Genomic DNA, 18518 nt, shown 5'->3' on the forward strand with positions numbered 1-18518 from the left:
GCAATAACGAGAGAGCACTGTCCGGGCCTCCTCCGGACACTGAGTCAGCACCTGCGCCACCGTATCCCACACAGAGAGGGATTAACAGCCCAGGAGGCATGCGGTGTTCACAGACCACAGCCCTGAACTGGCGGAAGAAAACATCCTTTTCACAAACTGTTCCAGTCTCTTGGATTCCCTATCCAGGGGTGCGGTAGGGAAGGCGCTTTGGGACGTGAAGGCTTGGACAACCAAGCTCTCAGGGGTGGGGTGTTGGGAGAGAAAAAGGGGGTCACCCAGGGCGGGCAATGGGCCATGTTCCTGTCCACAGGAGCACCTGTGTTGAGCCTAGACCAGGTGCCCAAAAGAAATTCTGAAAGTGCGTCATTAAAAGGCAGCAGTGGCTTCGCAGAGGTAGCCGCCAGCTGAAGCACTTCTATCAGGATGATGGTCCTGATGGCCACAGTAGGGAGTTGGAGGGCCCCCAACGCAACACCACTGCATAACTTGCACCCTCCTCCGTAGCCACGGTAGGAGGAGTGAGCTTGCCAAGTTCAGAAGAGGTGTCCAGACCACTGGCATCCCCAGTTCATCTGCCCAGTCCAGGTCATACTCACACTGAGCTGTGAGAGGGTCCTCAGAACCCTCCCAGTCCTCCCCTTCCTTCCCTTCCTCCGAAGGCTGATGAACAGGCAAAAATAAGGAGGCTGGACATAGGGATAGAAATTTCCCATCGGCGTCTAGCGACGCCGTATCGGCCCAGTGTCCACATCGGGGCTGAAACCGGGGGAGACATCGTCCGGTTCCACGGGCGACTTAGGAGGTCGTCGACCGGGATCCAGGCCTGGATCCTTGGGGGCCCTGCGGCGCCAGGGCCAAAGCCGACAGCGATGTCGGACCCAGAGCCAAAGACAGTAAAGGGCAAGGACCCCCAGTCGGACCCGAAGGCGCGCCGGCGGGGCCAGACTACCCAAAGATGCGGGCCATGGCAGACAGAAATTCCTGCAGCTGGGCTGGAGTCGTCCGGGAAGGACGGGTAGGCCGATGGCGACACCGTAGGCTCCTCCGGAGCCGCGGGGAGGCACCACCGGCACCCTCAGCCGCGACGGGTGAGGGGAAGTCGGTGAGCGATGACTCTTCTTCTACTTTTTGTGATGCTTCGTCTTACCTGACCGTCTTACCTGACCCGAGTGCCAAGACTTCGATCGCGACGAACGATGGCGATGGCTCCGCGACTGTTCCCTTGACCTCTGCGACCGATCCCTCGACCTACACGAGACTGGGACCTTGAGCGGCGTGGAGTCGACTGCCGTATTTCAAGTAACTTTCGGGACCGCTCCTGCAAAGTCTTCTCGCCATGGCCTGGCAGTCGGGGCATGTCTTGGGGTCGTGGTAGCGCCCCAGGCAGCAGAGACACACGCGGTGCAGGTCCGTCACCGACATCATATGATGACAGTCCCCACAAGACTTGAATCCGGGCATCCCTATGGCACCAAGAGTTGATCGACTCAAAAAAACAGAGACAAAAAGCCTAAAAAAACTCAGTCAAAAAATGACTGGGGGTACCACTCTCTCCGGATCTGCACTTGCTGGCGTGGAAAAAGAAAACGGATGTCAGCGCGCGAGGGCGGCGTCTAAGTAGCTGCCGCAACGTCATCTCGGCGACCACGACGCAAATGACGGACGCAGAGCCGCACAACGCCACCTTCCGATGCGCAGGTGTATTGCTGACAAAAACCTTCCGGATCCAGTCTGACGCCTGGGGGTAATTCTAAGGTAAGTAATCTATCACTATGTGTTTCTTTCAGATAGACGTCTTCGAAGAAAAGCACCTTGCACACATCCCAACCCAACACTGAAAGGCAGTAGTATAGCATTGGCATCTACCCCCAAACATGCCTCGAACATTTTTTATTTATTGTCACTAATAGCTTACCGGAGCAGAGAACGTCTTGCGACAACAATGGCATGTGAATCATGCAATACACGGCCATCATAGCAAATCATTTCACTGTAGTTGAAATCTCCTGTGCCCATTGCAACCACTTCAAACTGTGGCCCAGCTAAAAGAAAAAAACAGAACAGCCAACTTATCAAACTGCAAGCTTTTTCTCATATCAGTACAATATTGTGTAAAACGTTCTAAAACTCCTTGAATGCCAACAAGTTCAGTTATGGATATTACCAGCTAAGAAACAGTTACTTACCTGTAATGCTAGTTCAGAAGTTAACATAGCTGTTTTTCTTTAAAAAGCAAACGTCAAGCAAGCACCACAGTCCGATGTATATTAAAAACTGCAGAATTTTATTTTTGAGTGCATGTGTAGTGAGGGCTGCAATTTATATACGTACATTGCTAAGTTAGCATAACCGCGTTAGATGTTAGAAAGCCATCTTGTCACTTTTGATGCTTTTGCACACGACACTGCAGTTACATATTATTTGAGAAATGCTTGCTCGCCTTTTCTTCACATGAGAACTGTCTGTTGTTCACATCCCTAGCCGTGAGCTGCGACCTTGGTCTGAACATTGTGTAAAGAAACAGTCTGGGTCGCTAGACGGTGCATGTTTTTGGGTTAAGGTTGATGGGCCCACTATTTAGCCATAACACGCACACAGCGGCAAATACCCGAGAGTCGAGCGCTTTTAATATTGCAGGCTGCATGCTTAATTCATTCATTCGGAAGAAGAGCTTTCCCAGAGTATACCTGATCCTGTGATGTGATTCCACTAAGCTGATCTTTACGGTATGGGGTTTCCCCATTCAAGCCTAGAGACCTTCTATTAGTCTAATAATAATATTAGTTTACTAGCGAAAGGAAGGTTGCTGTATTCCACTGTCATTATATTATGATTTCTCCTTTCATTTTCTATGGTATTGTAACTATGCTGATGGTTTTGATTTTAATCATTTGTCTGCTTATGTTAGCCAAAGTACTGCATCTTAGGACCCGAGGTTTATAAATAAACTCTTTAAACTTTACCGTGTCTCTGTTTACTCTTGTTGTGGACTGATATGAGAATAATAACGAACAGGTATTTCTGATTCCCACCATTCCTGAGAATACAGTAAGTTGCTTGTTCTGGGTTGTCTATACATTGGGACCGCCGAGATAAATACGGATAACGAATGGGACACTGATGCTGGTCTGATAGGGGTTCTGGGTTCTGAGGTGAGTTTTTGGTACACCACAATTCACTGAGGTCCTGGTTTCCTGCGCATAGTTCTGTGCATGAACATAATCCCTGCAACATGGCGCACCTAACGTTTGGTCTATTGATTTGAAACGCCTTAGTAGTGCTTATATTAGTCCACGACTCCCTCACTCTTGTTTCCGGATAACGGGAGTGACGGATTCTTAACCTACCCGTTACTCCCCTGATAGGTTATTTCAAGCTTGATCATTAAAAAGGTTTCCTTAATTTTCTGAACCCTTGTGCTACGGATTAAACTCGTTGTTGATCTTTTGTAAGTCCTTATGGCGGTTGAAATTGCTGCACCTAGCCGTACATATCTGCGTTGTCATTTGGCGACGTACGTGGTGCCGGACGATGGGATGGCCGTTATTATTGTGGTGAGTGCAGATGGAACCCACCCTTATGAGTTGTTCTACTCTTGGGTGACACTGCCAGCAGTGAATGCGGATGATAAAACGTTTCACTCGTATACTCACACGCGGGTCCCAGCCAATTATACGCCATATCGGACTCTAGAGATCCCCCTTTCAGCCTGGCAGCACAGCATTTGGTTTAATGGCGCCCTTCCCCATATGGTTGCACCGGCTAGAATGGGCCCTTTGTCAATTCCTGGGGCCACATGGCCGGTGCTTGCTGGATTTACGCCTCACCCCCGCTATTTGAATATTGCGGTGGATGAGCTGCGTACGCTCCATACAACCCTTATTTCAGTATATAGGGCTTTGGTGCAAAACGTTTCACGTAATGTGCAGGTGGGTCCTGCTGTTGCGGGACTACCGGCTGGTCACCCGGCGGTTGTTAGTAGTCCCATCATCGTTAATTCGGTGATGGGCAAGCGCCCCCAGAATAAGGATGATTTTCGTTATTGGCTTGCCGAGAAATTTGACCAGCTGGAAGCAGTGTTTCCTCACTCTACGGAGGTGGAGAAACACAGAATTCTCACCATTAGTTTGCCGAAAGATATTATCCCTGATGTGTCAGATTGTGACAACTGGGGAAAGATCTTTGCCGCGGTCTACTCGAAGTGCGTCTATGGCCGTGCTGCCCTCCGTCATTAAACGTGTTCAAGATCAGCATGGACCGGAGGCGGCTGTAGAGTTGGGAATGAGGCTTGTCGGAGCATTCGACGTCGTTGCCCCCCTCGTCCTGGGTAATCTCAAGGGAGATGCGGTGCAATTCCAAGTGGCAAATGGCTTAGCCCTCGTCGCTGAACTCGATAAGCCCAAAGAGTTACCTAAACTTATTGCAGAAGCTTATAAAACTATTGGCCGCAGTAGTTTGGGAGTTAAACCAACTGTAATCATTCCTGACTTGATACAACAAACTAAGGTGAGTTCGTCTAGTAAAGCCGATCGTCCAGCTTTTCCAAAACAGAGTTGGAGAGCAAAGAAACAGGGAAAGCAGCAACAGAAACAGGGGTCTCGTCCTGCGTCTCCCGTACAGCAGACTAGCGAACGCACTTATAATTATCGCGATCGTTCTAGTATTAAGTCGCCTGATAGATTTCAGGTTACTGAACAACGCTCTCCTCGTTCTTCAGAGGAAACATCGGCCTCACAGTCCGGTGGCGGAGACTGTGGCAAAGGTCGGGGTGCACAACAAGGTCGTGAACAACCCAGTCAGGCTGACGGTAAAGGCAAGCAAGACGAGTTTGCACGTCAACGTCCCCCGTTTCAGAAGAAGAAAGTTGCTGCACTGACAGCGAGGTATGCCACAGATAGTGAGAACGCAGCTTCGGAACCTGACATGGGCCCTAACGCTGCGCGACAGCACGGCGGAGGTTACAGTAGTGCGGCAAGCACTGCGTCCATATCTGGAGGCGACAGCAACTGATACGTTTATCACAGTAGAAACTGCTGACACTAGAGTGGCTCCCCCTGACAGACTATATAAGATAGTCCTCCTAATTGAAGGTGACATACGACGTACAATTCAAGGGATTTTTTGGGATAATCTGACCTCTTCTTATGACATCCTCCTAGCGGAGACAGACTGGCCCCCGGCTTTCATTTTGGATGCTCCTAGAGGGGAGGAGGTAATCCTCCCGTCCTTTGCGCACACAGTGCCCAAGGACCAAGCTAAAAGGTTCGCTGAGGAGTGGGCTCTGGTGCTAGCACCGGCTTTGTATCATACTCAGGTGGGCTGGGATAAACTGTCCCCCAGCCATTAGATTCCATTGCGGTCTATGCCCCAGCCTCAATCCCAATATCTCATGTGTCGCGAAGCTAGACCACACGTCGCGGCGATTCTTGAACAATTGGAATATCAAGGTGTTATTGAAACATGCGTGTCACCAATGAATAATCCTTTATTCACTGCGACGAAGCCTGATGGATCGTACCGCCTGGTTTTGGATTACCGGCATATAAATTCTCATTGCCGGACATGCGCGGTACAAAATACTCACAGTTCGGCTCTCGTCGATAGTCACGTGAGAAAAAGGTTTAAAACCACACTTGACATTTCCAATGGCTTTTACAGCTATAACCTGTCCTCTATTAGCTGTCAGTGGACAGCATTTACTTCAGGCGGCAAACAAAAACAGTTTACAAGACTAGCCATGGGCTATAAAAACAGCCCTGGCGTCTTTGCCACACGTGTAGTCTCTCTTTTAGAGAGCATAGATCCAGATGCGTACTCTTATGTTGACGATATCTATCTCACAGATGACGAGTTGTGGCCGCATCTGTGTCGCGTTGACCGCATTATAGTCATGTTCGCAGACATGGGTTACAAATTCAATTCTGCGAAGTCTCACATTGCAGAGTATACAGTGTTGTTCTTGGGCTACGAACTCAACAATGAAGGTCGAGGATTGGCTCCGCACTTCCTGGAGAAGTGCGCATGCCTGCGTGCTCCTACAACACTAAAGAAATTACAGTCTTTGCTGGGAGTTCTGAATTTTGGTCGTCCGTACATTGGTGACTATGCCCAGCGTATCAAGCCGCTTTATGCCTTGGTACAACCTACTTTTTCCAAATCATGCTGGCTGCCGGAGCATTCAGCTATTTTGCAATTACTGCAAGCTGATCTTCTTGCTTCAAAATACTTACTGACATGTGATAACCGCACTAACCTGGTAATAAGAATTGTGCCAGGCGCAGTGGGTTTCACGTACTTAACGTTCAATGAGGGCGACACCGTCCCCATTGCCTACAAATCACACCTGTACACTTTGGCTGAAATGCGGTTTCCTCTGTCGAGAAAGTTCTTACGGCAGTCTAGATGGCGATTCTCAAAGAACGAGCGCTGTTGCAAGGAAAACGCATGTTGGTTGTCACACCATATCCTGCCCTTGAGGCAGTGACCAAAGCGAGTGTACCAAATTCTAAAGCTTAGCATCCTCGGTGGAATCAATGGGCCACTTCCTTGACATCGCCCGACGTCACCTATATCTTTGACGCCTCATTACAGACTCTGGAGTACTTACAGTATGAATTCGTTCATCCAGCTCCTCTGTCTTTGCGCCTGCTCGAAGATTACCATTGTGTCATTTACACTGACGGTTCTGCGCAACCGGCGACTGGATCGAAGCATGCCTATTCAGCGGCCTGCGCAATTGTGGTGGGTACTTTCACGAATGGTCAATTACAATCTGATGTTGTGCATACACAGACATTGGGTGATTGTACCGCACAGTTGGCAGAGCTCCGTGCTCTGGTGCTTGCACTGGAGTTTGCTGATCCTCGGGTCACTACTCTTATAGTAAATGGCTCGTTTTATTGTGTTCAATCTTACTGTCGAGGTCCGTGAGTCCTCGGAGTCGTACGATGCTCAAATGGGTTCCACCCCTTGATATCCCCAAGGTCTGAGTGAACCTAACAGACTCGTTGGAGGGATCAAGTGAGGGAAGGAAAGGAAGGGGACAGCGGGGAGGGAGACCTGGAACGAGAGTAAGCACTTATGAATATTACAATACAATTATAGCACAAGGAAATAACACTACCCTGAAACATACGCTACGCCTGGCGCTGTACCTGTAAAAGAAAGCAAGCAGTGTAGACATTCTCTCATGAATACCAGCGGGAATTATAGCACCCAGCCACCAGTGTGTTTGTAGGGCATCAAATAAAGGGAAGGAGGAGCGAGGCGTCTCTCAGTACTTGCAGCGCCTTTTCCTCCTATAATTAAAGACAAATCTGCAGAGATGGCAAACAAAACATAACAACGAGAAATGACACCACAGCGTATATTGTACCACCATGAGAAGTATGGCCCCCTGCACACAACCGTGTTCTACTCCCCAATGAGGGCAAAATCCCCCCTGGCCCCTCCGCTTTGTTTTAAGGGAGAACCGGGGTATAGTTCCCAGCAACAATGAGGCTTGGCATCTCTCCGGACTTGGCTGTCCAGGCAGTAGTGTTTTGTGAACGTGTGCAGAGATGCCCATGTCATTGGGGGGGGGGGGGGGGGTGGACTCCACGTCCCAAAGCAGTGGTAGCTGCCATTGGTGGAATGGGCGCGCAGTTCCAGTGGAGGCTCCTCCTTCGCCAAAGAATAGCAAGCTTTGATGCACAAAACAACCCACCTAGAGATTGTTTGTTTGTGCACGGCCCATTCTTTTTTAGAGCCCACATAGCCAACAAAGAGCTGGTCATCCACCAGGAATTGCTTTGTCTGATCCAAATAAAATGAACGCGCACGTTGTGGATCCAGACGGTGGAGAGTCTCTTCCACCCTAGAAGGATGCGGGGCAGAAAGAAGGTGGGCAAAGTGATGGTTTGACCAATGTGGAAAGAAGTAATCCATCTTCGGAAGAAAAGAGGGTCGAGTTCTAAGGACAACTTTCTCCGGATGAACAGCAAGAAAAGGAGGTTTTGAAGAAAGAGCCTGGAGCTCACTCACCCTGCGAGCAGAGGTGATGGCGAAAAGAAATGCAGTCTTTAAAGTGAGAAGTCTGAGAGCACAGTTATGTAGCAGCTCAAACGGAGCGCACACAAGAGAAGTAAGAACCACGTTTACGTCCCACTGAGGGAACAGGAGGAAACGGAAGAGTAATGCCCTTAAGAAAGCGATTTACAATAGGGGACTTGAAAAGAGACGGCTGATCAGGAAGACTAAGAAAGGCTGAAATGGCTGAGAGAGAGCTCTTAAGAGTGCCCAGAGCAGAGCCCTGCTGGGCCAAAGACAGGAGGAACAAGAGAACCTCAGAAAGAGGGGCGGAAAGGGGATCCACAGCCTTTGCTGTGCACCATGCCACAAATTTGTTCCATCTGCAGGTATATACCGTCTTTAGTGGAGGGACGCCTGGCTGCCAAGATAACATCAGATTTTGGAAGGAAGGTCTTAGGCGGTCAACTGTTGCCGCTTCCTCTCCACACAAGGAGGTGGAGACTGGACAGATGTGTGCAGGACCGTCCCCTGCTGCTGCGACAGAAGATCCTCCCGACGAGGCAGTCTGATTGGAGGATCAATGGCCATATGTAACGGCACGGGATACCAGACTCTTCGTGCTAAAACCAGAGCCATAAGAATGACTTGGGCCAGGTCGCGCTTGATCTTCTTCAGCACTCTGGGCAGAAGTGTTGTAGGCGGAAAGGAGTATCGAAGACCGCAACTCCACTCGCGACGAAAAGCGTCGCCGAGCGAGTGTCGTCTTGGAAATTCCAATGCGCAGAATTGCTAACATTGCGTGTTCTCTTCGGTGGCAAATAGATCCAACCAAGGCTCTCCCCACTGCTGAAAGAGACCGTGCACCACCTCTGAGGGAAGACGCCATTCGTGATCCATCATGCACCTGTGGCTGAGTTCCTCCGCCATGGCATTCAGAGAACCTGCTAGGTGTTGAACCACCAGGGATATGCCCCGATTGTCCAGCCATGTCCAGAGACTGACAGCCTCTTGACATCGGACCACGATCCCACCCCGCGCTGTTTGTTGAAGTACCACATCGCAGTGGTGTTGTATGTGAACACCTGCACTACTCTACCCCGGGCACAGGGAAGGAATGCTTTTAGTGCAAGACGGATCGTCCGGAGCTCCATAAGGTTGATATGGAGCCCGGACTCCGCCGGAGACCAGAGACCTCTGATCTATGCCTCTCCCATATGGCCGCCCCACCCCAGAAGTGATGCATCTATCACCACTGTGAACTCTGGTTAGGGAGGGGAGAGTGATCTGCCATTGACCTAATCTTGGTTCATGAGCCACCACTGCAATTTTCGTACAGTGCCCTCCGAGATCTGAACGCAATCCGACAGATTCCCCTGATGCTGTGCCCACTGGAACTTCAGGTGCCACTGCAGAGACCACATATGCTACCTGGCATGATCTACTAGCAGGATGCAGGGGCCATGAGGCCCAGCAGCCTCAGCGTCATTCTGACCGAAACCTGGGTTAGAGGCTGAAAAATCGGAATCATAGCCCAAATATCCCAGACTCGCTGCTTTTGAGGATAAGCCCGAAACTGTGTCATGTCCAGAACCGCTCTGATGAAAAGGAGCTTCTGAGAGGGTATCAGGTGTGACTTCACGTTGATGGTGAACCCCAGTGAATGCAGGTCGGCCGTAGTCTGGAGGTGGGAGAAGACAGCCTGGGGCGAGCACGCCTTCAACAACCTGTCGTCGAGATAGGGGAAGACTGTAACCCCTGATATGCGCACATGAGCTGTGACCACCGCCATCACTTTTGTGAACACCCGAGGGGTGCTGGTAAGGCCAAAGGGGAGCACAGTAAACAAAGTGCTCGTGGCCTACCGTGAACCGCAGGTAACGCCGGTGGGCCGGCAGGACGGGGATGCGAAAGTAAGCCCCCTGCAAGTCCAACACTAACATCCAGTCTCCAGGGTCAAGGGCAGACAGGACCAGAGGTAGTGTCAACATTTTGAACGTCTCCTTCCAGAGGAAGCAGTTGACGTTCCTGAAATCCAAGATAGGACGCAGGCCTTTGTTCTTCTTGAGCACCCAAAAGTAGTGTGAATAGCAACCACGACCTACTTCTGGTGCAGGAACTCGCTCGATGGCTCCCTTGGCCAACAGAGCTGTAGCTTTCTGTTGGAGAAGGGACAGCTGATCCTCCGACATGCAATGGTGTTGAGGTAGCATGGATGGAGGGGCAGTTTTGAAGGGGAGGGAGCAGCCCCTTCGGATTATCAGCAAAACCCACCTGTCTGATGTGAAGGTACGCCAGTGGGGGAGGTGATGGCGAATCCCGACGACCACCGGCAATTGGTGGCCCTGAAAGACTGGACTAGGAGGGTTTGGAGGCTGCTGCAGAGGGGGTGCTGATGGACTGGCCCGCTCACTGGCCCACAGACCCACGACGGTGGGTCCCACGTTCCCAGCCGCGCAGGGGCTGGACAGCTTGCCTGCGGCTCTGGGTGGAACATGGCGGGGCACCGCTTCCGTGGCCACGAAAGGGGCGAAAAGCAGACTGCGCAGTGCTGGTGGTAGAGAGGCCCAAGGACTTGGCCGTAGCCCGAGAGCCCTTGAAGCGCTCCAGCGCGTTGTCCGCTTTGTCGCTGAACAGGCAACAGCCATCAAAAGGATTGTCCAGCAAGGTAGCCTGGACATCGCCCGAAAAATCAGTCGACCTCAGCCAGGCATAGCGTCAAAGGGCTACCGACATTAAAATTGTCCTGCCTAGCGAGTCGGCAGTATCCAGTCCACATCTGATGGTAAACTTGGCTGCGTCTCTCCCCTCGGCGATGGCACGGGAGAGCACGGCCCGGGGATCCCCCGGGCACTGTGGCAGCACCTTCACTACCATATCCCACACAGAGTGGGTGTAACGGCCCAACAGACATGCAGTGTTTACCGACTGCAGTCCCAAGCTGTAGAAAAAAAAATCTTCTTCCCAAGATGGTCCAGCTTTTTTGATTCCCTATCAGGTGGTGCGTTAGGGAATACGCCTTTGGACATAGAGACTTGGACCACCAAGTTGACAGGGGTGGGGTGTTGGGAGAAGAAAGAGGGGTTGCCCGGAGCCAGGGGGTGGCGTCGGGCAATCATCCTATCCACTGGAGCCCCTGTATTGGGCTTGGACCAGGTGCCCAAAAGGATGTCAGTAAGGGCTTCATTGAAAGGCAGCAGGGGCTCCGAAGAGGCCGCTGCCGGTTGAAGCACCTCCGTCAGGAAATTTGCCCTGACCGCCACCGTAGGTAGCTCGAGAGCGTCGGCAGCCCTACGCAACACCACTGTGTATGAAGCACCCTCCTCTGTAGAAAATTTTGGAGGAGACAGCATGCCAAGGTCTGGGGACCATTGGCTTCCCCCAACTCCTCTCTCCAGTCCGGTTCATCCAACTGGTCAGCTAAAGTGTCTACAGACCCATCTCAGTCCTCCTCACCCTCCTCTGGTTGCCAGTCTGGTCTGTAGGAAATACCAGGGTAGAACAGAGGTACAAAAGTACAGCTCGGTGCTGGATCTGGCGTCGGTCGATGTCGGTCGGGCTCCGTGTCCAAGTCAGAGTGGAGGCCAGGGTCGATGCCAGCTGGGGACATAACCGGCATCGGGTGCGGACGTGGTGCCGGTGGGATCGGTGCCGGGGGAGGTGTTACAAGGTCGACTGGCGCCGATCCAGATCCAGGCCTGGTTTCAGGGGGACCCTGCAGTGCCGGAGCCGCCGCCGAAGGCCCAGGGCCCCCAGCCGAGTCCATGGGGCCCGAAGGTGCGCTGGCAGAGTAGGACTGCCCAAAGATGGCATGCATCGCTTCGTAAAAACTCCTTAGCTGGACAGGAGTCGCTCTAGGTCCCAGAAAGGGAGGGAAACTGAGTCGACCCCTCAGGTTCCGCACACGGAGCCGCAGAACAGGGACTGTCCGCATCCCTCATCACCCGACGGACAGGGAAAAGTCGAAGAGCGGCAATGCTTCTTCGATTTCTTCTACAGCTTCGACTTACCCGAGGAGTGCACAGACTTTGATGACGAGTAGTGGTGACTCCGCGACCGGTCCCTCAACCTCCCACGCTACCGGGACCAAGACAGCGCGGAGCTGACTGCCGGGCTTCGAGAAGCTTTTGGGACTGCTCCCACTGAAAGATTCAAATTCATGGTCTGTCAGTCAGAGCACGACTTGGGATCATGGTTGCTTTCCAGGCACCACCAGCATACGCAAGCGGGTTCGTAACTGACATCTGCTTGCAACAGGTGAAGCAATCCTTGAAGTCAGGCCGAGGACAACTGGACATTCCTGCGTGCACCAGGAGTCCATACACTCAAAAACGGTGTCGAAAAAAGTCGCAAAAAAGTCAGAAAAAAATGACTGGCGGTACCTTTCTCTGGATCTGCGCTAGCTGGCGCTGAAAAGAAAAGAAAAAAAGAACGGACGTTAGCGCACGAGGGCGCCATCTAAGTAGATACAGCAATCTCATTACAGCCACCTATCGACGCGCAGGGGTACTGCTGACCAAAAATTTCTGCGGATCCAGTCTGATGCCTGGAGGTAATTCTCAGGTAAGGAATCTATAACTAATTGTCTCTTTCAGATAACCTGTGCAAGGAAGCCCACGTTGCTGCCTGGCAGATGTCAAGTAAGGGATCTCCACATCACAAAGCAGCAGTGGCTGCCGTCGCCCTGGTAGAGTGGGCGCGCAGTCCCACCGGAGGTTCCTTTTTAGCCAAAGAATAGCAGATCTTAATGCATAGGACGACCCATTGAGAGATGGTACGTTTGTGCACTGCCCGACCTTACTTGGCGTCCACATAAACACGAAGAGTTGATCGTCCACCCGGAAGTCTTTAGTGCTGTCAAGATAGACAGCGCACGTTTTGGGTCCAGACGGTGGAGTCTCCTCCTCATTGGAAGGCGGCAGAGGCAGGAATATGGTGGGCAATGTGATGGTCTGACCTATGTGGAAATAGGTAACCCCTTTGGGCAGAAAAGAAGGCCTAATACAGGAAACTACTTTGTCCGGATGGACAGCAAGAAAAGGAGGTTTGGAAGATAAAGCTTGAAGCTCGCTCACCCTGCGAGCAGAGGTGATGGCAAGCAAGAATGCGGTCTTCAAAGTACGGACACAAAGAGGACAATTATATAAAGGCTCAAAGGGACCACACATTAGATAAGTGAGGACAAGATTCAAGTCCCACTGGGGCATTACGTACAGGAGAAGGAGGAAAAAGAGGAGCAATGCCCTTCAGAAATCTTACAACGAGACTTGAAAAGAGAAGGCTGATCAGGAAGGCTAAGAAAGGCCAACATGCCCAGAACAGAGCCCTGCTGGGCCACAGAAAGAATGAAGAGGAGAACCTCTGAAAGAGGGGCAGAAAGGGGATACTGAGCCTTTGCTTTGCACCATGCCACAAATTTGTTCCATCTACACAGGCATATACAGTTTTAGTGGTGGGATGTCTGGCTGCCAAGATGACATTACAGACTTCAGGAGGAAGGTCGAAAGCTGTCAACTGTCGCCGCTCAATCTCCACGCAAGGAGGTGGATACTGAACAGGTTCGGGTGGAGGACCGTCCCCTGCTGCAGCAACAGACGATCCTCCCGAAGAGGCAGTCTGATCGGAGGATCAATGGCCATGCTCAAGAGCTCGGGGTACCAGACTCTTCGAGCCCAGTCCAGAGCCACAAGAATGACTGTGGCCCAGTCGTGCTTGATCTTCAGCACTCTGGGCTGAAGTGGAACAGACAGAAAGGCGTACAGAACACAGCAATTCCACTCGCAACGAAAGGCGTCACAGAGCGAGTGCCGCCTTGGAAACTCCAACGCACAGAACTGCTGACATTGCGTGTTGTCTTCGGTGCTGAATAGATCTAACCAAGGCTCTCCCCACTGCCGAAAGAGACCTTGCACTACCTCTGAGTGAAGACGGCATTCGTGATTAATCATGCACCGGCAGCTGAGTTTGTCCGCCCTGGCGTTCAGGGAACCTGCCAGGTGCTGAACCACCACAGATATGCCATGATGTTCCAGTCATTTCCAAAGGCGAATAGCCTCTTGACACAGGGTCCATGACCCCACCCACCCTGTTTGTTGCAGTACCAAATAGATGTGGTATTGTCCGTGAACACCTGCACTAATCTTCCTTAGACAGAAGGAAGGAATGCCTACAGTGCAAGAAGAATCAGCCAGAGCTCCAGAAGATTGATGTGGAGTTCTGACTCAGCCAGAGACCAGAGGCCTCTGATCTCCGCCTCTCCCATGTGGCCGCCCCATCCCAGGAGTGATGCATCCGTCACTACTGTGAACTCTGTTTGGGGAAGGGAGAGGGATCTGCCGCTGACCCAATCCTGGTTTGTGAGCCACCACTGCAACTGACTTGCAGTCCCCCCTGAGATCTGAACAACATCAGAAAGATTACCCTGATGCTGCACCCACTGGAACTTCAGGTCCCACTGCAGAGCGCTCATATGCCATCTGGCATGATCCTCCAGCAGAATGCAAGAGGCCATGAGGCCCAGCAGCCTCAGGGTCATTCTCACCGAAATCCAGGATAGAGGCTGAAAGATCGGTATCGTAGCCTGAATATCCCAGACTCACTGCTCGGGAGGATAGACCCAAAACTGCGCGGTCTCCAGAACCGCTCCGATGAAACTAGTTTCTGAGAGGGAATCCGGTGCGACTTCGGCACGTTTACAGTGAACCCCAGCAAATACAGGAGGTCCGCCGTTGTCTGGAGGTGGGAGACGACAGCCTCGGGCGAGCCCGCCTTCAACAGCCAGTCGTCTAGATAGGGGAATACTGGAACCAATAATCTGCGCAGATGAGCAGCAACCACCGCCATTAGTTTCGTGAAAACTCGAGGGGCGCTGGTAAGGCCAAAGGGGAGCATAGTAAACTGAAAATGCTCGTGGCCTACAGTGAACCGTAGATAATGCTGCTGGGCAGGCAAGACTGGGATGTGAAAGTAAGCGTCCTGCAAGTCCAATGCTACCCTCCAGTCTCCAGGGTCGAGGGCAGACAAGACCTGAACCAAGGTTAACATCTTGAACTTCTCCTTCCGGAGGAAGTGGCTGACGTCACTGAGGTCTAAGATAGGACTCAGGCTTTTGTCCTTCCTGGGTACTAGGAAGTAGTGGGAGTAGCAACCACAACCTACTTCTGGCACAGGGATGCATTCGATAGCTCCCTTGGCCAAGAGAGCCGCAACTTCCTGGCGGAGGAGGGCCAAATGATCCTCCGACATGCGATGGAGTGTTGTTGGCATGGAGGGAGGGGTAGCCTCGAAGGAGAAGGTGTAGCACCTACGGACTATCTGCAAAACTCACCTGTCCAACGTGAGGTTGTGCCAGTGGGGGAGGTAATGGCGGATCCTGCCGCCCACTGGCAACCCTGAAAGGCCGGATTAAGACGGTTTGGAGGCTGCTGCAGGGGGGGATCATTGGTGGGCTTGCCCGCCCGCTGGCCCCCAGATCCACGACGCCGGGTCCCACGTCCCCGGCCACACAAAGGATGGATAGCTTGCGCGTCCTGAAGCCATGAAAGTGGCGAAAGGCAGACTGCATGGGGCGAGAAGTTGCTGCGAGGCCCAAGGATCTGGCCGTAGCCCTAGAGTCCTTGAAACGCTCAAGAGAATTGTCCGCCTTGTCATCAAACAGGCAACGGCCATCAAAGGGCATGTCCAAAAGTGTAGATTGGACATCCCCAGAGAAGCCAGACGTTCTCAGCCAGGCATAGCGCCTCGGGCTACCGACGAGGAAACCGTTCTACCCAGCAATTCGGCAGTATCCAGCCGATAACGGATGGTGAACTTTGCTGCGTCTCGACCCTCAGCAACAGCGCGGGTGAGCACGGCCCGAGCCTCCTCCGGGAAGTGCAGCAGCACTTGCGCAACCATATCCCACACCATGTGGGTGTAACGCAGGGGTCTTCAAACTGTGGGGCGCGACCCCCAGGGGGGCCGTGGAGTGATGCAAAGGGGGTCGCGCCTTCCCAGTCACACTTCTGCCCAGGCCCAAGGGCTTCAGCCCCCCCCCCCGCCCCCTTCCCCCGTCCTGTGTCTCAGCCCGGGCTGCTGCAGTGAAACTTGAGCTGCTGGGGGCTCAGCTGGGCAGTGTCTGGATTCCTATCTCCGGCACCCCCGTGTTTTTTCACAGGTCTTTAAAGACCATTTAACATGCCTTTGTAAACTGCTTACAGAGGCTTAGGTTTTTTTGCTGGTTCCAGTACCCCCTGGGTCCCCACTGTGCCTATTCCTTACATTTGGATTTTACATTCACTGCCGTAGTGTGAGAATGCATTTCATGGAAAGGAATACAAAGTTGGCTTCCTGGGGGCGCCGTGAGTGAAAGTTTATTGTGCTTTTGAAGCACCTGCTGCAGCGTTTCTTTCCCCGGCAATTACCAGGCCTCACATAAATGTCAAGATAACTTGTGTGATTAATTATCTTCCTGGAGAGAGATCAGAATGTTGTATAGTTGAGGTTTTGACTTGGGTGATGTTAGTGCAGAGGGTTAATATGCCTGCTGCAAAGAATGTGTACCAAGTAGGTTACAGAGTGCGTATGATGTAAACAGATCAGCAGGTTACTGCTTTCAAAAGAGACATCCTTTCGTTACTTGCAATGTATAACTTAAAGTCCTAATGTAGAACAGTGAGCTATTAACTTTCATCCTAGAACAGCATACACACTACAAAGAATACATTATTAGACCATTGATTAATGTTGCAATAAGGGTTAATTTGGCTAGAAATCAATTCTTATTATTAAAGGAAACTCCCAACTATGCTGTTTCTTTTTCGACTCTGAGTTTGTGCTTCTCCACACCATGCACTCTTGAACTATACTGCCTACCAGTATGGATGACATGTGACTCCTATACTTTTAGTCCTTTGGCTTATGTAACATTTCCTATACACTGATTTACACACTTATGATTGATTGTCTCTGTGTAATGTGTGTGTGATGCAAGGTGCTCGGACACCCTACACTGGTATGAGTGGCACTATATAACTAATTCAATGCATCTGAGAGTGTGGGGTTATGGAGACTTGGTCACTGTTAAAGGGTGCTAGTGAGAGAATCCGTGGTGGGGGTGGTCATTGTGGGGGGCACCAACAAACATGGTCACACAGGGCACCACCAGCACTAAAGCCGGCCCTGGGAAGTATGCACAGATAAGCGCTGAAAATACCGCTTTAGGTGACTGGTTTTTTTTGTACCGACTGGGCCACCAAAATAATTTGCTGGCAACCCTAACCATAGGACTGGAAGTTTGTTGCAGGATCAGCACATTATTTATTTCCTTCACCCTTGATCCCCGATTAATGCCGCAATAGTTTAACTTAGATCTTAAAGTCTACGCCCCGTCAATAACATGCTGAGTTACTTCATGCGTCTGGGAATGCACCCTGCATTCAGACAACTCATTCCTCATTCTCGCCCTTCATTGTCACGCTCACCCTGCACTCACAGTGATCACAATGCACTCACACTGATCACCATGCACTTGCACCATTCACCCGCTCACCTTGCACTCACAGCGATCACAATGCACTCACACTGATCACCATGCACTTGCACCATTCACCTGCTCACCTTGCACTCACAGTGATCACAATGCACTCACACTGATCACCATGCACTTGCACCATTCACCCGCTCACCCTGCACTCACAGTGATCACAATGCACTCACACTGATCACCATGCACTTGCACCATTCACCCGCTCACCTTGCACTCACAGCGATCACAATGCACTCACACTGATCACCATGCACTTGCGCCATTCACCTGCTCACCTTGCACTCACAGTGATCACAATGCACTCACACTGATCACCATGCACTTGCACCATTCACCCGCTCACCCTGCACACAGTGATCACAATGCACTCACACTGATCACCATGCACTTGCACCATTCACCCGCTCACCTTGCACTCACAGCGATCACAATGCACTCACACTGATCACCATGCACTTGCACCATTCACCTGCTCACCTTGCACTCACAGTGATCACAATGCACTCACACTGATCACCATGCACTTGCACCATTCACCCGCTCACCCTGCACTCACAGTGATCACAATGCACTCACAATGATCACCATGCACTTGCACCATTCACCCGCTCACCTTGCACTCACAGCGATCACAATGCACTCACACTGATCACCATGCACTTGCACCATTCACCCGCTCACCCTGCACTCACAGTGATCACTCTGCTCTCAAAATGCACTTGTCTTGCTCACACTATACCTCAACCTGCAGTCACACGAGTACACTACTCATCCTGCACTCATGTGACACTTCACTCACCTGTCCCCCTCACTACTCAATATGCAACTCACTCAAACAAGCCCATCAGTAATCATACATTCATTCCATTCTGAACTTGCATCCGCACCCAAAATGAGAGAGGACAGCAAGGGAGTGAGAGAATTTGATTGAAGAGGTCATGGATGAGGAGAAATGTGAATTGCCGAAGAGAAGTGTGGACACGCA

The 18518-nt window shown here is 51.5% G+C and overlaps 1 protein-coding gene across 2 annotated transcripts in view; it reads right to left on the bottom strand.

Annotated features, from left to right (window-relative positions):
• ADAD1 (adenosine deaminase domain containing 1) overlaps nt 1–18518 on the bottom strand; it is a 756025-nt gene that overhangs the window by 373560 nt on the left and 363947 nt on the right. For both annotated transcript variants that reach the window (XM_085641552.1, XM_085641551.1), the window contains one exon: nt 1916–2042. In XM_085641552.1, the coding sequence (XP_085497678.1) occupies nt 1916–2042 (127 nt within the window). The remainder of the gene's footprint in view (nt 1–1915; nt 2043–18518) is intronic.

The sequence above is a fragment of the Triturus cristatus genome, chromosome 2_2 (genome assembly GCF_964204655.1).
Source record: "Triturus cristatus chromosome 2_2, aTriCri1.1, whole genome shotgun sequence".
In the NCBI taxonomy this organism is placed as follows: Eukaryota; Metazoa; Chordata; class Amphibia; order Caudata; family Salamandridae; genus Triturus; species Triturus cristatus.